Genomic DNA, 14,401 nt, shown 5'->3' on the forward strand with positions numbered 1-14,401 from the left:
ATACCACATGAGTACAAGGGAGAATCTGTGCCCTCAAACCATGCTCAACCTGCTTGCCTCAGAATATAGCATCTAAACTCCATGCCTACTAGGCATGAGAAGAAATTCTATAATTTTGATTTTCATAAAATCAGAAAATGGCAAAATATTTTGTGGCCCAGATAACATACAACAAAATAAGATTACCATACAACGGAGATTTAAACTGGCTAGAATGTAATACATTTTTTTTCCAAAAATATCATGTTAGTGGAATTTTAAATTGCTTTACTCATTCTGTCCATTAGTCCTCAGCAGTCATATGACAAAATGTATTGTGTACTTTGTAACATTAAAATGAAATACACAAAGATGTCTCAAAGGCCAGCATGTTAGCTAGCTTGTCCACTGGCTGGCTAGCAAATACAGCAGTACCATTTAGGTAATGTTAGGGAAGTTGTTATAAATATTGAAACAAGACGCAAGGCACTACTTCAACTTGTCTACTTCAACTTGTCTATATCTCTCTTTTTACTTCATGTAGGCAAGCAGACTTCAGCCAATTATCCGTATGTTTTATGAAAGGAATATGGCACTCAAACCCATCGGTACATGAGGGATATTGACATGGCTATGGGTTGATATCTGGAGAAAATAAAGAAAAAGAAACATATTTTGTTTTCCTATCAGTTTTAATTTTGTCTCATTTCATTGGGATAACTTCATCTTCCGAGCTCCATTTCATGAAACACCATCATCTCGTAAGGTGAATGTTTTTGTCTCGTGCCTAACGCCTGCTACAAGACCTGTGTCCTGTCTCATTGTACAAGAAAAAAAATACAGAGGAAGAGAGATGAGTAGTTTTTGCATCTTTCTCTCCCTGTACTTCTCAAGGACAAAAGGTTGTTGATTAAGAAAACTTGTACTGAGCTTCAGTAGAGAATTCCGCCATACTGGGCCATTTCTCTCTGCAGAGCTCATTCAGGACGGTGCTTCTGGGCCTTGCTTTGGTAGAAGTAGAGCAGGGCTGATGGGTGCTCATCCTGGAAAGAGTTCAATAGTCTACTCATTCTGACAGCAGTTGGACATATGCCTGGCGCCTAATGAGTTGCCATTGAAGACATTTTATTTTTACTCTTAGCAACATGAATGAGAACTAAGTGTGTGAATGGGTCCATTTGCAAGCCTAGTCAGAATGTCATTAGCTTTTAAAATAATTTGAATGTATATTCTAATATGTTGTTGTGTTGGTCAAAATGTCTGGTGAATATCAATCAGTGGATGAAGTAATATAAAATCTACACATCTTTGAATTCTGAACCCTCTCTACTGCCCTCAAACATCCATAAGATTTCTATCTGCTCATTGTTATTCATGAAGAACTACTGTCACCCTCAGCTACATTACATTTTCACTTGATTTGTTGCTAAGTTACAATGATATGATGCTCGTGAAACGAGTAATAAGACAGGAATTCGTTCTATCACCAAGTTTCTTTTGGCTGCAGCTGTTCACATCAGAATGCACCTGGACAGACTGCAAACACAATGACAAGACATGACACAAAAAAGGTGAAATGCATCTATTTTTGGGAACAAACTATTCAAAGAGGCATCAGCTGCAGTCTGCCAGTGAATATTGTGCGTTTGAAAAGCCTCTGTAGGATCAAATGTCTCATTTTCCAGATGAAAGCCTAGAAATGTCAGATTCTGCTGGTGACACGAGCTGATTTGAGTCAGGTGCCACGGCTCGAAGTTGTCTCTGAAGGTGACTGTGCTGATTGGTTTTAATTTTTCAGATGCTTTATTTTTCTTCACAGAGCACTCAGCAGCTAACACAGATCTATGCTTGGCACACTCCGTGCATTAGTATTCAGAAAGTGGCAGAAGGAGACACGTGCTGGTATACTGTTGAGAACAGATTTCTGAGATCTTTTTTTAATCAGGGATTCTTCTTTTATTAATGTATTAATGTCATATGAATCTCAGAGCTGCAGTCATTGTAACTGTAATGCCCTGTGCCCTCCACTTTGTGTAGCAAGTTAAATCAGGCATTACTTTTTTCTTATAATATTGTGACTCGGTGGTTGCTGAAATTAATGAAAAAATGTCACATGGGAATAAAAAAGTAACACTTGGTTAAATTCTAATATAAGCTTAAGGAAAAAGTTGGCATTGAAGTCAGACTGAATGACCCCAAAGAGAATGATACAATTCATTACTCTGGAGAAGATGGAGTGTTCACTGGTGCTGGCTTTCCAAACACTCTCCCCAATGGTTGCCCGTATACACTATAGATATGAATATGTACAGATGCAACCATTGAGCAGTATTTGTAGTTGTTATGTGCTACAATTTGTGATGGCTCAGGTTTCATGTCAAAATGAGACAGCATTCCAGGAAGCCTGAGCATCTGAAGCAGCATATGTGGACTGAGGCTTGGAGGCACAATCGCCTTAAATGGTTGGTCACTCCCGAGTCAAGGAGGAGAGATACTGATCTTTCACTGCAGTCTCACAGCCCATGGGATGGGACGAGCCATCTGATCCTTGAGGAAACTAAAAATAAAGTCTCTGCTCTGCTTAATCACAATATAAATCACTATGGACATGCATTGAAAATGCACATTGTGCTTTACTGTCATTTCAGCCAAACATTAAATGCAACCAATCTTGGTATTTTTTTCCAGACAGTGTGTGTAGATCTTCTTCAACTGGCAATTATTTCTAATTTTATTTCCTTGTTTACTGGACATGTAACAGTTTTCTTATTAGAGCAGCCAGTATTTTTAATTATTGCCTTTTGAAAGTGTTACCGGGGAGTCAAGCAGCCGGAAACAATTTACCGTGACTCTGGCACTGCAGTCTACATACTGGGCATACAATTTAATGGTAGCTCATAAAGGGTATAGGGCATTAAAGTCAAGTGCACTCTGTATAAATGTCCCCCTTCAATTTAAAATGGGCTGGTATCTTAAAATGTACCAGGAGTGGTTCTGTGAGACAAAAAGAACCCAGGGAATGTGTATAGCTGCACATACCAAAAATCTATAAATCAGCCCTGCAGGATCCATTGTATGTTTCAAATAGCTAGCTAAGCACTTTCTCTGGTATTTGTTTCTGAATGCTAACGGGCTTTGCCTGGAAATTTTCAGATTTATTTCGATCTCTAGTTCAATACATGTTAAATGTTACTTAAAGTTTAAAACACTTTAACCTGCCACCTTAGAAGCTATTTCTGTGGCACATAGTTCTCTTTATATTTAATGCTTAGCCTAAAGATATCAATAAATTGCATAACATCCATCTTCGAGATGCATCTCCTTTCCAGCAAGTCTTTTTTTCCATAAAAGTCAGAGTGCAGGGGGATCTCTAAAGTCGAGAAATCACATACCTGGGCTGTGTGTATACAAAGCTCTTAGAGCAGTCATAAATAATGTTATTAGTAGAGAAGGCAAAAATATCATACAGCACCATTCATTTATGACAAAATGAATAATGTATCCTATAGAGGGAAATGCTTTTTGAAAGTTTCACGCTACAAAGGACAGAGTGTCCATCCATAGAATAAAAATAGAAATTTGGACTGGAGTTGCTTATTACATGTACTGCTATACCACCTTCTGTCCACTAAGGCTTTTAATGGCACTACAATATGTACACCCTCAGATGAGCCGTTGTGGTTTGAGTGCTCCATCCTTCACTGAAATTCTGAACATCATGCAATAATTATAATCTCTTCCCCTGTTTCTCAATTAGGTCCAAACAGGCCAGGATATTGTACTAAACAACATGCACTTCACAGTACAGTCATTCAAACTCCTCTGTAAGGAATGAAAAATAAATAAAACCTTGTCAAATTCATTACCCAGTATTAAGGACATTGTACATTGCCGTTAGCTTGAAGATATCTCAGGATCAGTAGAACATCATTGAGACCTGCTACCATCTCTGATTAATGATGTAATCTCTCTCCTTGTGAGCAGCAGAATGAGGGGTATTTCTCTCACAAAGGTGAAAACAGGCAAGGATAATATGGTGATGTAAACACACTAAAACCCCTGAGCAGAGACAAAAACTACTCCAGTAGCCAGCTGCTGATATGCTTCATGCGGCTGTTTATTTTTAGATTTTCTGTGCTTGGGAAGATGAGAGGATCCAGCTGCCTGTGCCTCCATTATCAAAACTGAGCAAAAAGTGTTCTTTATGTCTCCAAAGATGTCCGTATGTCTCCTGCTCTCCAGAGTATTAAATATGGATTCTGCTGTCTAAAAAACCCACTCACTCATATTTAAATTAAAATCTGAAGATTTTATATATTATTTTCATCAAATCAATGCCCAACAGCCCTCCCAGACCAGAAAGAAAGCTTCCACATACATTCCACATGCCATACATTTCCCTACACATCACTTTCAGAAAGCACTTTACTTGATTTCAGAGATGCATACCACACATGTGCGTTGTGTATTAGCAAGTGTGTGTGTGTGTGTGTGTGTGTGTGTGTGTGTGTGCGCTCATGCGTGTCTGTGTGTGAGTGCATGTGCATATATATGTGTTCCATTTGTGGCAGTGAGTGTCTGCATGCAAGTGTGGGCGGGTATGCATCTGTGCATCTGCAAGTGTGCATAACACAAGAGAGCAGAACTCATATCTACTCTAAATCAGTGGAATGAGTGATGGCAGAAGTGTGAATTCCCATCCGTGCATCTCATCCCCTATTCTCAAGGCAAACCGAACGCAGGAGATGCACTCATATTTTAACTTTTGGTTACAGTGTTATGTCTTCTAACCATCTCAGCATTATTAATATGCACAGATGCATACATAGCAGCTACTTCAAAATATGTGTTTAGAAGCTGCTGAGGTCAGGCATTAAGAAAATCCCCAAAGACTGAAGCAATGATTTCTTGCCTCATATTTTACAAAAATTACACAACACATGATGCTGCAGTTTCATTTAACTGAAGCTAAAATGGAAACCTTTGCAATTCTGGGAACGTTTTGTGAAAGGTTCCTTCTCGGTATCTGCTGAATACAGAATAATGTCTCTGTTGACAGAACAGATTATTCACAATGAAGGAGGAGTTTTCCTCAATGGAATCTCAGATCTTTCCGACCTTTGGAACAAGCTGGACTACATTATTCATTTGACCAAACAGGCTTTCAGTGAATGGAAAAGAATACTTTGCAAGAATATTCTGCAATCCTTAAAATAATATCTGAAAATGTCTTTAAACAAAGACTAGACACAGCAGCAATGAGAAATTAATTTTTTCTAATGTAAGGTGGGATGTGGCTTTTAGGCTGTGATGAAGCATTTTTCATCCATTAAAAGTTCTGATCTCAAAGAGCTATCATTTCAGTAATTGCCCTAGATTATTACATTTGTATACTTTTTTAAGTTAGTGGAAGTTGTTTTCCTTGTTTTTCATTTTCTTTAAAAAGGTGTATGCTAACTCATATAAACTGTATAACTGTACAAAGTAATTTGTGGCCTTTCATTACATGTTTAAATGAGTTGAAATGTAAGATACTAAATTCATTACAATTCTTTGCCAATTAATTGTAATGTTATGTTGTTAATTTGTTAAGAATTGACATCAAACATGCACACACGCACACGCGCACACACGCACACACTCACACTCACACATCTTTAACATCTACATACATCCCAGTAACATAAACAGCCCTTAGCTCTGATTCATTATTTTTAATTCATCAGCACTTTATACAGTATTATGTAGACTAAACCCAGTATACTCCAGCATAGCATTGTGACAGCATTTTCCATATGCATATAGATGTCCATCATTTATTGAATCAACTGCAACTGTGAATCATTTCCAGTTTCACTCTTATTCTGCTGAAGGGCATGAAGTCATATACTGATTTCATTCGAATATATGTTTGTTACATACACTATGCTAGTACTTGCAATACTCATACATGCCAGAAATCTTGCATCTTTAATCTTGCACTTTTTTCAGAGAAAGTGTTATTCTAGTCTCTAGATTGAAAAGTATGGCAACACTTTCTGAGGTGTGGACATTGCATGACTCATGTGTGATGCCACCAGAGCAGGGTGACAAGCAGAAAATGAGTCTTCCGCCCACAGCTGGCTCTCACAGCCACTGCCTCACACATCAGATTTCTGAGTGGGATGGTAAATTCAAGAGTCCTCCCATGACCTGGTCCACCTGATTACTGCCTGGGATTTCAATCAGTGTACCCATGGGGCACCACCTAGAACACAAACCAATGAGAGCGAAGCCAACTAGGAGGTGAACCCACCATCTGCAGTCTGAAACCTAAGACAAATAATCTGTCCAGTTAAAAGGATTAAATTAAAGGGCAACTATGCAATGGCACCTCAAAAATGTATCTTGCCTGTGAAAAAATGGTCCCCAGAATATATGGTTCTTGTTTATTGCTAATAGACACCCTGCAGTTTCTTTCAGAATCACCTTATAAATAGCTTCAAAATAGGTGCCCACTCATTGCCTGAGCATAAGGAGTTTCCCCTCTCAGCAGCTTCATTTAAAATCAACAAAAAAGAATGCGATTCTGCAACAGCAGAAATATGCCTCCCAGTTTCTGGAATGACCCAAGAGGTCAAACAGAGGATAGTGAAGCAATGCTTCCGCACAGCAAATGTGGTAGGCACCTACGAAAAACCAAAGCAATTTCTTTCTGTAACCTTCACTCAGGATGAAGTGCTTTTGAAAAAAAAAGGAAAAGAAAACATGCTTTTAATATTTGTGTCTGGCTATGAATAGAGTGTGTCGTGACAAATCAGAGATCCATGCAAATTAAGCTTTGCACCATGAAGTGGGGGTTGGAGCTGAGGGAAGAGTTTTAACGCATTACTGTTTGGAGTTTGAGACGGGGAAGTCACGTCAAAGGGGGTGATAGTATTGGTGCAGCATGGCTGGCATGCATGCGGGGTTGCCACATCCCACCTCCAATGGACAACACCAGTTAGGTCAAATGGCCATTCTGGACAGCCAACAGCACTTCTGCAGGTGCATCTAATGAGTGTCAAGTCAAATGTGCAAACACGAGACAGCTGGTAAAATGGAAACACCAAGGTGGCTGAACATGCGCGTCAATGTTCCAATAAACAGTGGCCAATTTATGGCCAGCTTTGAAACCCAAATCATTTTTCCCGACTTCAGACTGTGTGATTGGAATCGTGCTCAGAAGGGTCACACTTTACCTTTGGAAGTAGAGCCAGATGTCACGACAGCCAGTGCTAGTAGCAGCTGCATATTATTCAGTCACTGGAGAGACAATTAATGCCTGTGCCCAGGGTTTTGGAGCCAGGAAGGACACAATAGCACACCAGGTGTTCACAAAGATGCACACACTTCCAAAGCCAGTGTGGACAGAGAACTGAAGCAAGCCTAACACATCACTGCATTCACATATTGTGTTATATCCCACTATTACAGCTACGTTTCCAGGTGTCTGCTGCTTGAACAAGATACTTTTTGACCACAGATCAGCAAATGCACCTCGCAGAAAAGCACTTTTTGTTGTTACAATAACAAAATACAGCACCTGAGGAATAAGTATTGTATGTCACTTACTAGGAAACACCAATAAAATGGCACAAATGTTTACTGTGCTTTTCTGTGCCCTGCCAACATTCAGCTTGGTTTTGATCGGAGACCAAATTTAGCTTTGAACAAATACGCCTGCACGTGTCACTCAACTGTGTAACTGAGAGAAGTGAACGAGGACATCTCCTGTAGAGGGAATTGCTGGCACTTGGTGTGGTAGCAAGTCCTGCCTGATCTGAACAGAGTAAAAATTACTTCTTTATTAAGGCCCTTAGTCAGCAGGAGCCATTGCAGGAAAAATCTCATCCTGACCTACATACAAGAATCGTGTTTTTGTAATAAACATTGCAATGAAAAACAGCATAGAGTTCCCAGAATGAATCAATGAGGCTTTGGCACCACATCTCTGAGAGAATGTTCAGGCCATTACTCATTGCCCACATGTCATGGAAGTCCCAAGGAAAACACTTATGGTAATTCGGAAAACAACTCATACCTGCATCCTCCATACTGGACTCGTTTGCTTCTTGACAAACTCACTAAAGATATAACTAAGCATTCAAATAACCTATAAACGCCCATCATTTAATCTTTCAAACAGCTATTCCTTTTCATCTGATGTAACCTACACTGCATGGCCCTTGTTAGTTGATATGGAAGCCTGATTGACACAAGCATTCATTGCCTCATACACATGCTGTGAGTTTTTATTTGTCCTGTGCATTCTTTTTGAGTGCATTCTCACTTCACATTGTAAGCTTGCACTCTTCAATTTTTGTTCCTGCCAGTTAAAACATTTTTTCAATGAAATTATGAGTGATGGTCGGAACTGTGTAATTAAATCTTAGTTTAAAGAGAATACAATACTGAGCTTTAGTGAAGGAGGTTTCGAAATCTTTTGGAGATGCTTATTGCATATTAACGATTGCTAATCTCAGAATTCTCCACTCTGAACATTCTTGTAGGAAGATCTGTTTCTGCATTGTTTAGTTTACATCATGGCTACCCAATCACTTGGAGCTGAAGATGATCTACAATCCCTAAAAGATGATCTACAATCCCTAAAATTCTGGTCACTTTTTTGGTTATCAAAGAGGACAAAAGAAGTCAACTGAACAGTTGTATTCTGTTGGATGATGTTACTCGTTAAGAAACATTCAATTTTGAAAATTGTCATTCAAAAAATTAACAAAGCCTTTGTAGCCCCCAGTCAGAACTGATTATGATTTACGCTCATTCTGAGTTTACTGGTAGCTACACAGACAACAAACCCTTGCTCTTTTTTCCTGAGCTGACACCTTATTCGGTTCTTCTGTGAGTCTTTGGAATCGTTTCTGAAATCATCAGTGGAAACTGATTCAGAATGAATTACCCAAGGAGTGGTACTACATCAAGTGTGTGGGTTTGCATGAACTCTTATATAGGGTTTTTGAAGACTTCTGATTGTAATGCTCTGTTCCAGCTTTACAGCGTTATTAATGACGTCTAACCAAAGCAAATTTTGCTAACCCTCCCTTCCAGCACGATCACTGCACGCGTAGTGAAATTCCAGAATTTGTCCCAAAATTAAAACATACTTAGCATCTTCACCTCAATTACATATACAATTTTTAGAAAGTTAAAAAAAACAAATTTGGGATGTTCATTAAATTTTTATGGTTATTTAATTTCTCATTCTTACTGATTGTGAGATGCTCCAGTCCGTTGCCTAAGCACTAAATCACCTCATTAGCAAGAGAGTTGACTAGACTCAAGTGATGAGGTGATTCAATCTCCTGAATGTCAACCCCGGTGAAAACCATCCTGGAAGATACAGAAAGGAAACAATCTGTCCTGATTATCAAGACGACACCTTATTGCCATTGGTACATTGGAGACTGGACTAACTCAGCACACCATCGATTGCCTTTCAGGGTTTTGGATGCAAATTTTCAGCAACTTCTAACATGGCAGCCAAATACAGAACATCAATGACTGGCCATGATTGTGGAGACTGACAGACCATAACACCTGATGCCATGGATCAATTTCATGATCACTGTGCTTGATATTGTGTTAATGTTGCACCACCAATTTTGCTGTATAAGAAATGTCAAGTTCTGACCAATGCAAAGCATCAGGAAATCCGGTTGCCATCATGCACTAGAAGCAGACTCCAGCAGTGGTTAAACAGTCATGCCCAAGACCATCAAACATGGTCTTACCCAACACTTCGGTCTGTTGTACAATACAATTAGCATAATATTCTGTGCATTTGCATCTCACCCACTGGTGTCCTTTAGGGTTGGCTGTACAAAGCCATGACTGATTGCATGAGAGAGCCTGGCTCCCTGGCTTTCGGGTTCACCTAAGGTACAGCTGAAATGTCTCATTCTGTTGTGCTGATGAACACTGGTGAGCGCCGGGCCATTGCATGCCTGCCCGGCATACAAGCGATGACTGTGTATCCACCTCCTCACAGTCTATTATTTTTTTCCACTCTCTCATTCAATATCTGGTACTATTTTTTCTCCTTTATATGCCTGTCTGAAAATCCTGTGCCAAGTAACATTTTCATAGATTCAAATGAAAACATTCGCTCCCACTGAAATGGGAGGTGGGTTTTTGTTTTCTCTTTTCTGTGCTCTGCAGTTCATTGTCAACTTTAAAATGAATTGTTGACAATTCCATAGGAAAAAAATATTTTTCTAAAGGCTGTGATTTTGGGATCCATATATTATTGGCATTTTTTCACCAGCAAAGTAAATTTGACGTTTTGAACTGTGAGTAGATAGCAGCTTTAACTGCAGAGTTAGAATACATATTAGAGGGAAAAAGAGCACAGCATATTCGAGATGTATCTTATTCCCTCTTCTGCTGCTCTGAGGGCTCGTTGGCACCGATCAGTGGGTGTATGAAAAGTGTCACATTTCTACATATCAAAGAATTCCACATGACAGCATAGGACAAGGCTGGGAGATCCCTGTTGACTTTTTTGTGGGAGCATATTTCCAGAGATTTGAAATGCCACATTTCATTGCTTCCCATCGTCTTCTTTGAAGGTCACATTCACCGAGTTTGTTCAAATCATAGGGATTTTCACCGTTACCGTGATCCTTTTTTACATTTGAGTCCAGTTTGAATGCTGACTGAGGCCAGGGCACCCGTGTTTTAAGGCTACATATTTCCTCTCAACTATGTATTTGAGAGGAATTATTCTCTGACATGTAACTATGGTTTTTAAGTGATCTGAAAAAGGAGCTAGAAGCATGGTGCACTGAAGCAATGACCAAAGGAAAAAAAAGGAGAAGGAATTTTTTTCAAAATAACATCTGACTTCTAATTCAGCCATGCATAAAGTGCTAAATAGAAGCCATTTCCCCAAGTATTAAAGTTATAATTTTGTATGGATTCAGTGCAGCAAATCATTTGTATGGACTATACAGATGTTCAATGCACAGACCTATGAAAATATGTTAGAAATAGTGTCTATTATGTAAGTGTTTTTTTTACATTTTATTTGATTACATAACATAATGATAAATATGGTGACTTTGTTCTCATCTTTGAAAGCAGCTAATTTAATCCCCTTTTAACAGCCAAAAATAAAGGCGCTTGGCTCCCAGCACATCCAGTCTCCTTTACAACATTCTTCAGATACTTAGGCTGTCATATGTCTAGGCAGATGTGTTAATAGACTTCAGGTTTTAGCTACATCTTTGAATGGTATGAATGATATGAATATTTTCTGCAAATGCATTGGACCACAATCAACAAGGATTATAATCCAGTTTTCCAAATATTTTCCCCATTAAGTAGTTAGTTAGACATTAAAGGTTAATATTTAGCCACACAGTGCAGTGTGTATTGGAACAATATAGTTTAGCTGAGTACATTGATTGGAATTATTGCTTTCTAGTTATAATGTATCAAAAAAGTCTTTTACATTGTATCATGATTACCTAGGACTCTACATTTATTTTTATCAATCATCAAAGGAAATTCCCATAAGTCACTGAATATACAGTGACAAATTCCTGACCATGCTTGTATCAATTGCATGACAAATTTTACTTGAAGTAAGTGAAGTGGCTATGCTTGTTTTGTTTTCTTGTTGTTGATTTGGGTTTTGAATAATTAGGTAGAACACATTCATTAATAGAGTGTTGCTGTAGCTGTATTCAAATTCAAGTTAGTTTGTTAGGAAAAATGATGTGTTTTACCAATATCTGATATTACTGTAATAACATTAAATTACACTTTGCTCCTCTAGTTTCATAAAACTGTAGAAATGGCCGTTATAACATGACCACCAATTCCCTGAAATGTCATTCCAGAACACTCACCAATAGCATTTTACATGGCAAAATTTCTGCAAAAACTTCTTGTGAACTTCTCGTGAAATGGTTGTATCTACACTATTCACAAAATGAAACTGAGTGCACAAAGTTTTGAAAGGATTACACCATATTTTATTCTATCACCATACTTTTTCACCATACTTTATTCTATTTTTACGGGATGAAAGACGGAATTCCTCAAAATGGCAGTCTTTCATAAATACTCAAACAGTTGTCAATTTTTTTTTTTGCTCAAAGAAAGGTTAAACACATGGTTGAAAAAAAAAAGGTTGACACATGGCATTCAATCTAATGATACATACAATCTTTCAAAACATGGTGTGTTATCTGTAGTCTGAGAATGTAGTGTTGTGTCTTCACCAATACTTATATTATTGTTATTTAGTAGACGTTCTTATCCAGAGCGACTTACATTGGTTAGTTTTTTTACAATGTTAACCATTTATACAGCTGGATATTTACTGAGGCAATTGTCGGTTACCTTGCCCAAGGGTACAACAGCAGTGTCGCAGTGGGGAATCAAACCGGCAACCTTTCAGTTACAAGTCCTTAACCATTACACTACACTGCCGCCAATACTTCATTGTTTATTTACTTGAAAAATAATGTCAATCCATTAGCACTTACACTGAGATACGGTATCAAAACGCATGATGACATGTGCTGTCAGTTAGGATTAGATCAGGTTTTCGAAAGACTTAAAGGGCTCTGTCTATGCCTTTCAAATGATGAATAAATGTAATTTTTGTATAAATTGTTACAGCTATTTTATACCATTGTTTTATACTATATTGTGACAGTTAACTTGTTTCTACTCTGTATGTCTTTAAACTGAATTAATTCAGACATTCAGACATGGGCTATATGATGCTGAAAGAAGAAATGGACAATACTTGTGTCTCTATTACAGTTTAATTGGATACTTATTTACTGTATCCACAAATAGATAGAAGTTAACTTGCATTCAGTTAAATTCGGAATATACTTAAATAGGTGAAAATGGCCTCGCAGCTTTTATTTTTATGAGTGTGCAGTTCAGAGCTGCAGCTTTGATAAACAATGAATTTGCTAAAGAACCATCAATGTAAGCAGTCATCTTTGCTAAAGCCACTTATGTCAGATTGTCAGAAAGAGAATTTTACACCTGGTTTTTTGATCATTCAAATTTAAACAAAAGCTATACAATTTTAAATTAATTACAATTCATTAGACTAATAAAAATGTCAGTTTAATTAAGCTTTTTTTTGCATTTCACAGAATATATGTGTTTTCAGGAAAATATGATATATAATGTATTCAAATATTAATTTGAATAATACTCCAAAATAATAATCAGATGAGCTCTAAAGAGCCTTTAAAAAGATAACATGTTCAGCACTATATTCACCATTCTTAGCAGTTCACTCAGCTTTTTTTCCTGGAATACACCTTGATTTATTCACCATGAAAACCAAACTGTCATTAAATACCATATTCCTTTGACATGACAGGACACACAAGATAACTTTTATGCTCTGAGCCAAAGATATCTCAAGTTCTGCGACAATAACATGGGTGCTCCCCTGGGAAAAATAGCTGGTCCAAAATTAGGACAGGCAGAGCCAATGCAATCAGGGACAGGAACTAGCAAGGAATGCAAACGATTCCAGACAGGGATAAACAACGGGCGTGACAATTCAGCCAAGGCAGAGGTTACATTTCAGCACACCAACAACAGGCAGTTAGAACTGCAGGTTCATGTCTGAACCAGAGAATTCTAAGTCCTGAGAGCAGGAGACACAAATAGAACAACAACGCTCACATCGGGTTACAGGACGGAGGCAAAGGCACGAGGACACAAAAGCAGAGTCTTACCGATGGCCTCTTAGCCACACAGTGAAGGAGCATCCTGGATCAATGCTTGCAGCGAACAGTTGTATGCTCAACAAATCTGGTGGGAAAAAAGGGCTTGACAGTAGTATTCTTCCTCAAATAATCCCAGCCTCCGACTTGGTGCGGGGTCCTCAAAATCTGCACTCGAAATGCATTTTGCTGCCTGAATCTGGGATATATAACCGTTCACGTTTTGGAGGTAGGCACCAACATCTGTGCAGTGACTTATTAAATTCACATGCTTGATCAGAGGGGCAGGGTTTTTTTTTTCCCTTATCCCTTCTTCCAGCCTCTATTCCTCAGTGCCTTGTGTCTCGCTGACTCATCTGTTAATAAGTACAGTTGCATATTAAAATGAGTGCAGAAATGAGCCTGTCTCTGGGCATTATGTGCCATCAACTCAAAAGAGAAAATTGCCTTTTATCAGGATCAGGCAGACTGAGCTTTTTTCCCTGCAACATTGACAAATGTGTTTGCTTCCATTTTTTTCCAGAATAAATGATGTAAACAACAGTGAGGCTTTGCTGTTTTTACTGCTGTAGTTCCAGAACAAGCTCTCGGGGGAGAATGGAAAGGAGAGGGGAAAAAAGTACTGTGGAAATCCAGTGAAATCAAAGAGGAGGGAGACTGCAGCATTAAGAGGA

At 38.4% G+C, this 14,401-nt stretch overlaps 1 protein-coding gene across 4 annotated transcripts in view; it reads right to left on the reverse strand.

Annotated features, from left to right (window-relative positions):
- arhgef9a (Cdc42 guanine nucleotide exchange factor (GEF) 9a) overlaps positions 1-14,401 on the reverse strand; it is an 84,570-nt gene that overhangs the window by 58,721 nt on the left and 11,448 nt on the right. The window contains exon 1 of one of the 4 annotated variants that reach the window (XM_036523615.1): positions 13,740-14,222. The exons of the other annotated variants lie outside the window; for them this stretch is intronic. Coding sequence (XP_036379508.1) covers positions 13,740-13,772 — 33 coding nt within the window. The 5' untranslated portion in view covers positions 13,773-14,222. Of the gene's footprint in view, positions 1-13,739; positions 14,223-14,401 lie in introns of those variants that run through there. 4 annotated transcript variants of the gene reach the window in all.

The sequence above is a fragment of the Megalops cyprinoides genome, chromosome 3, assembly GCF_013368585.1.
Source record: "Megalops cyprinoides isolate fMegCyp1 chromosome 3, fMegCyp1.pri, whole genome shotgun sequence".
In the NCBI taxonomy this organism is placed as follows: domain Eukaryota; kingdom Metazoa; phylum Chordata; class Actinopteri; order Elopiformes; family Megalopidae; genus Megalops; species Megalops cyprinoides.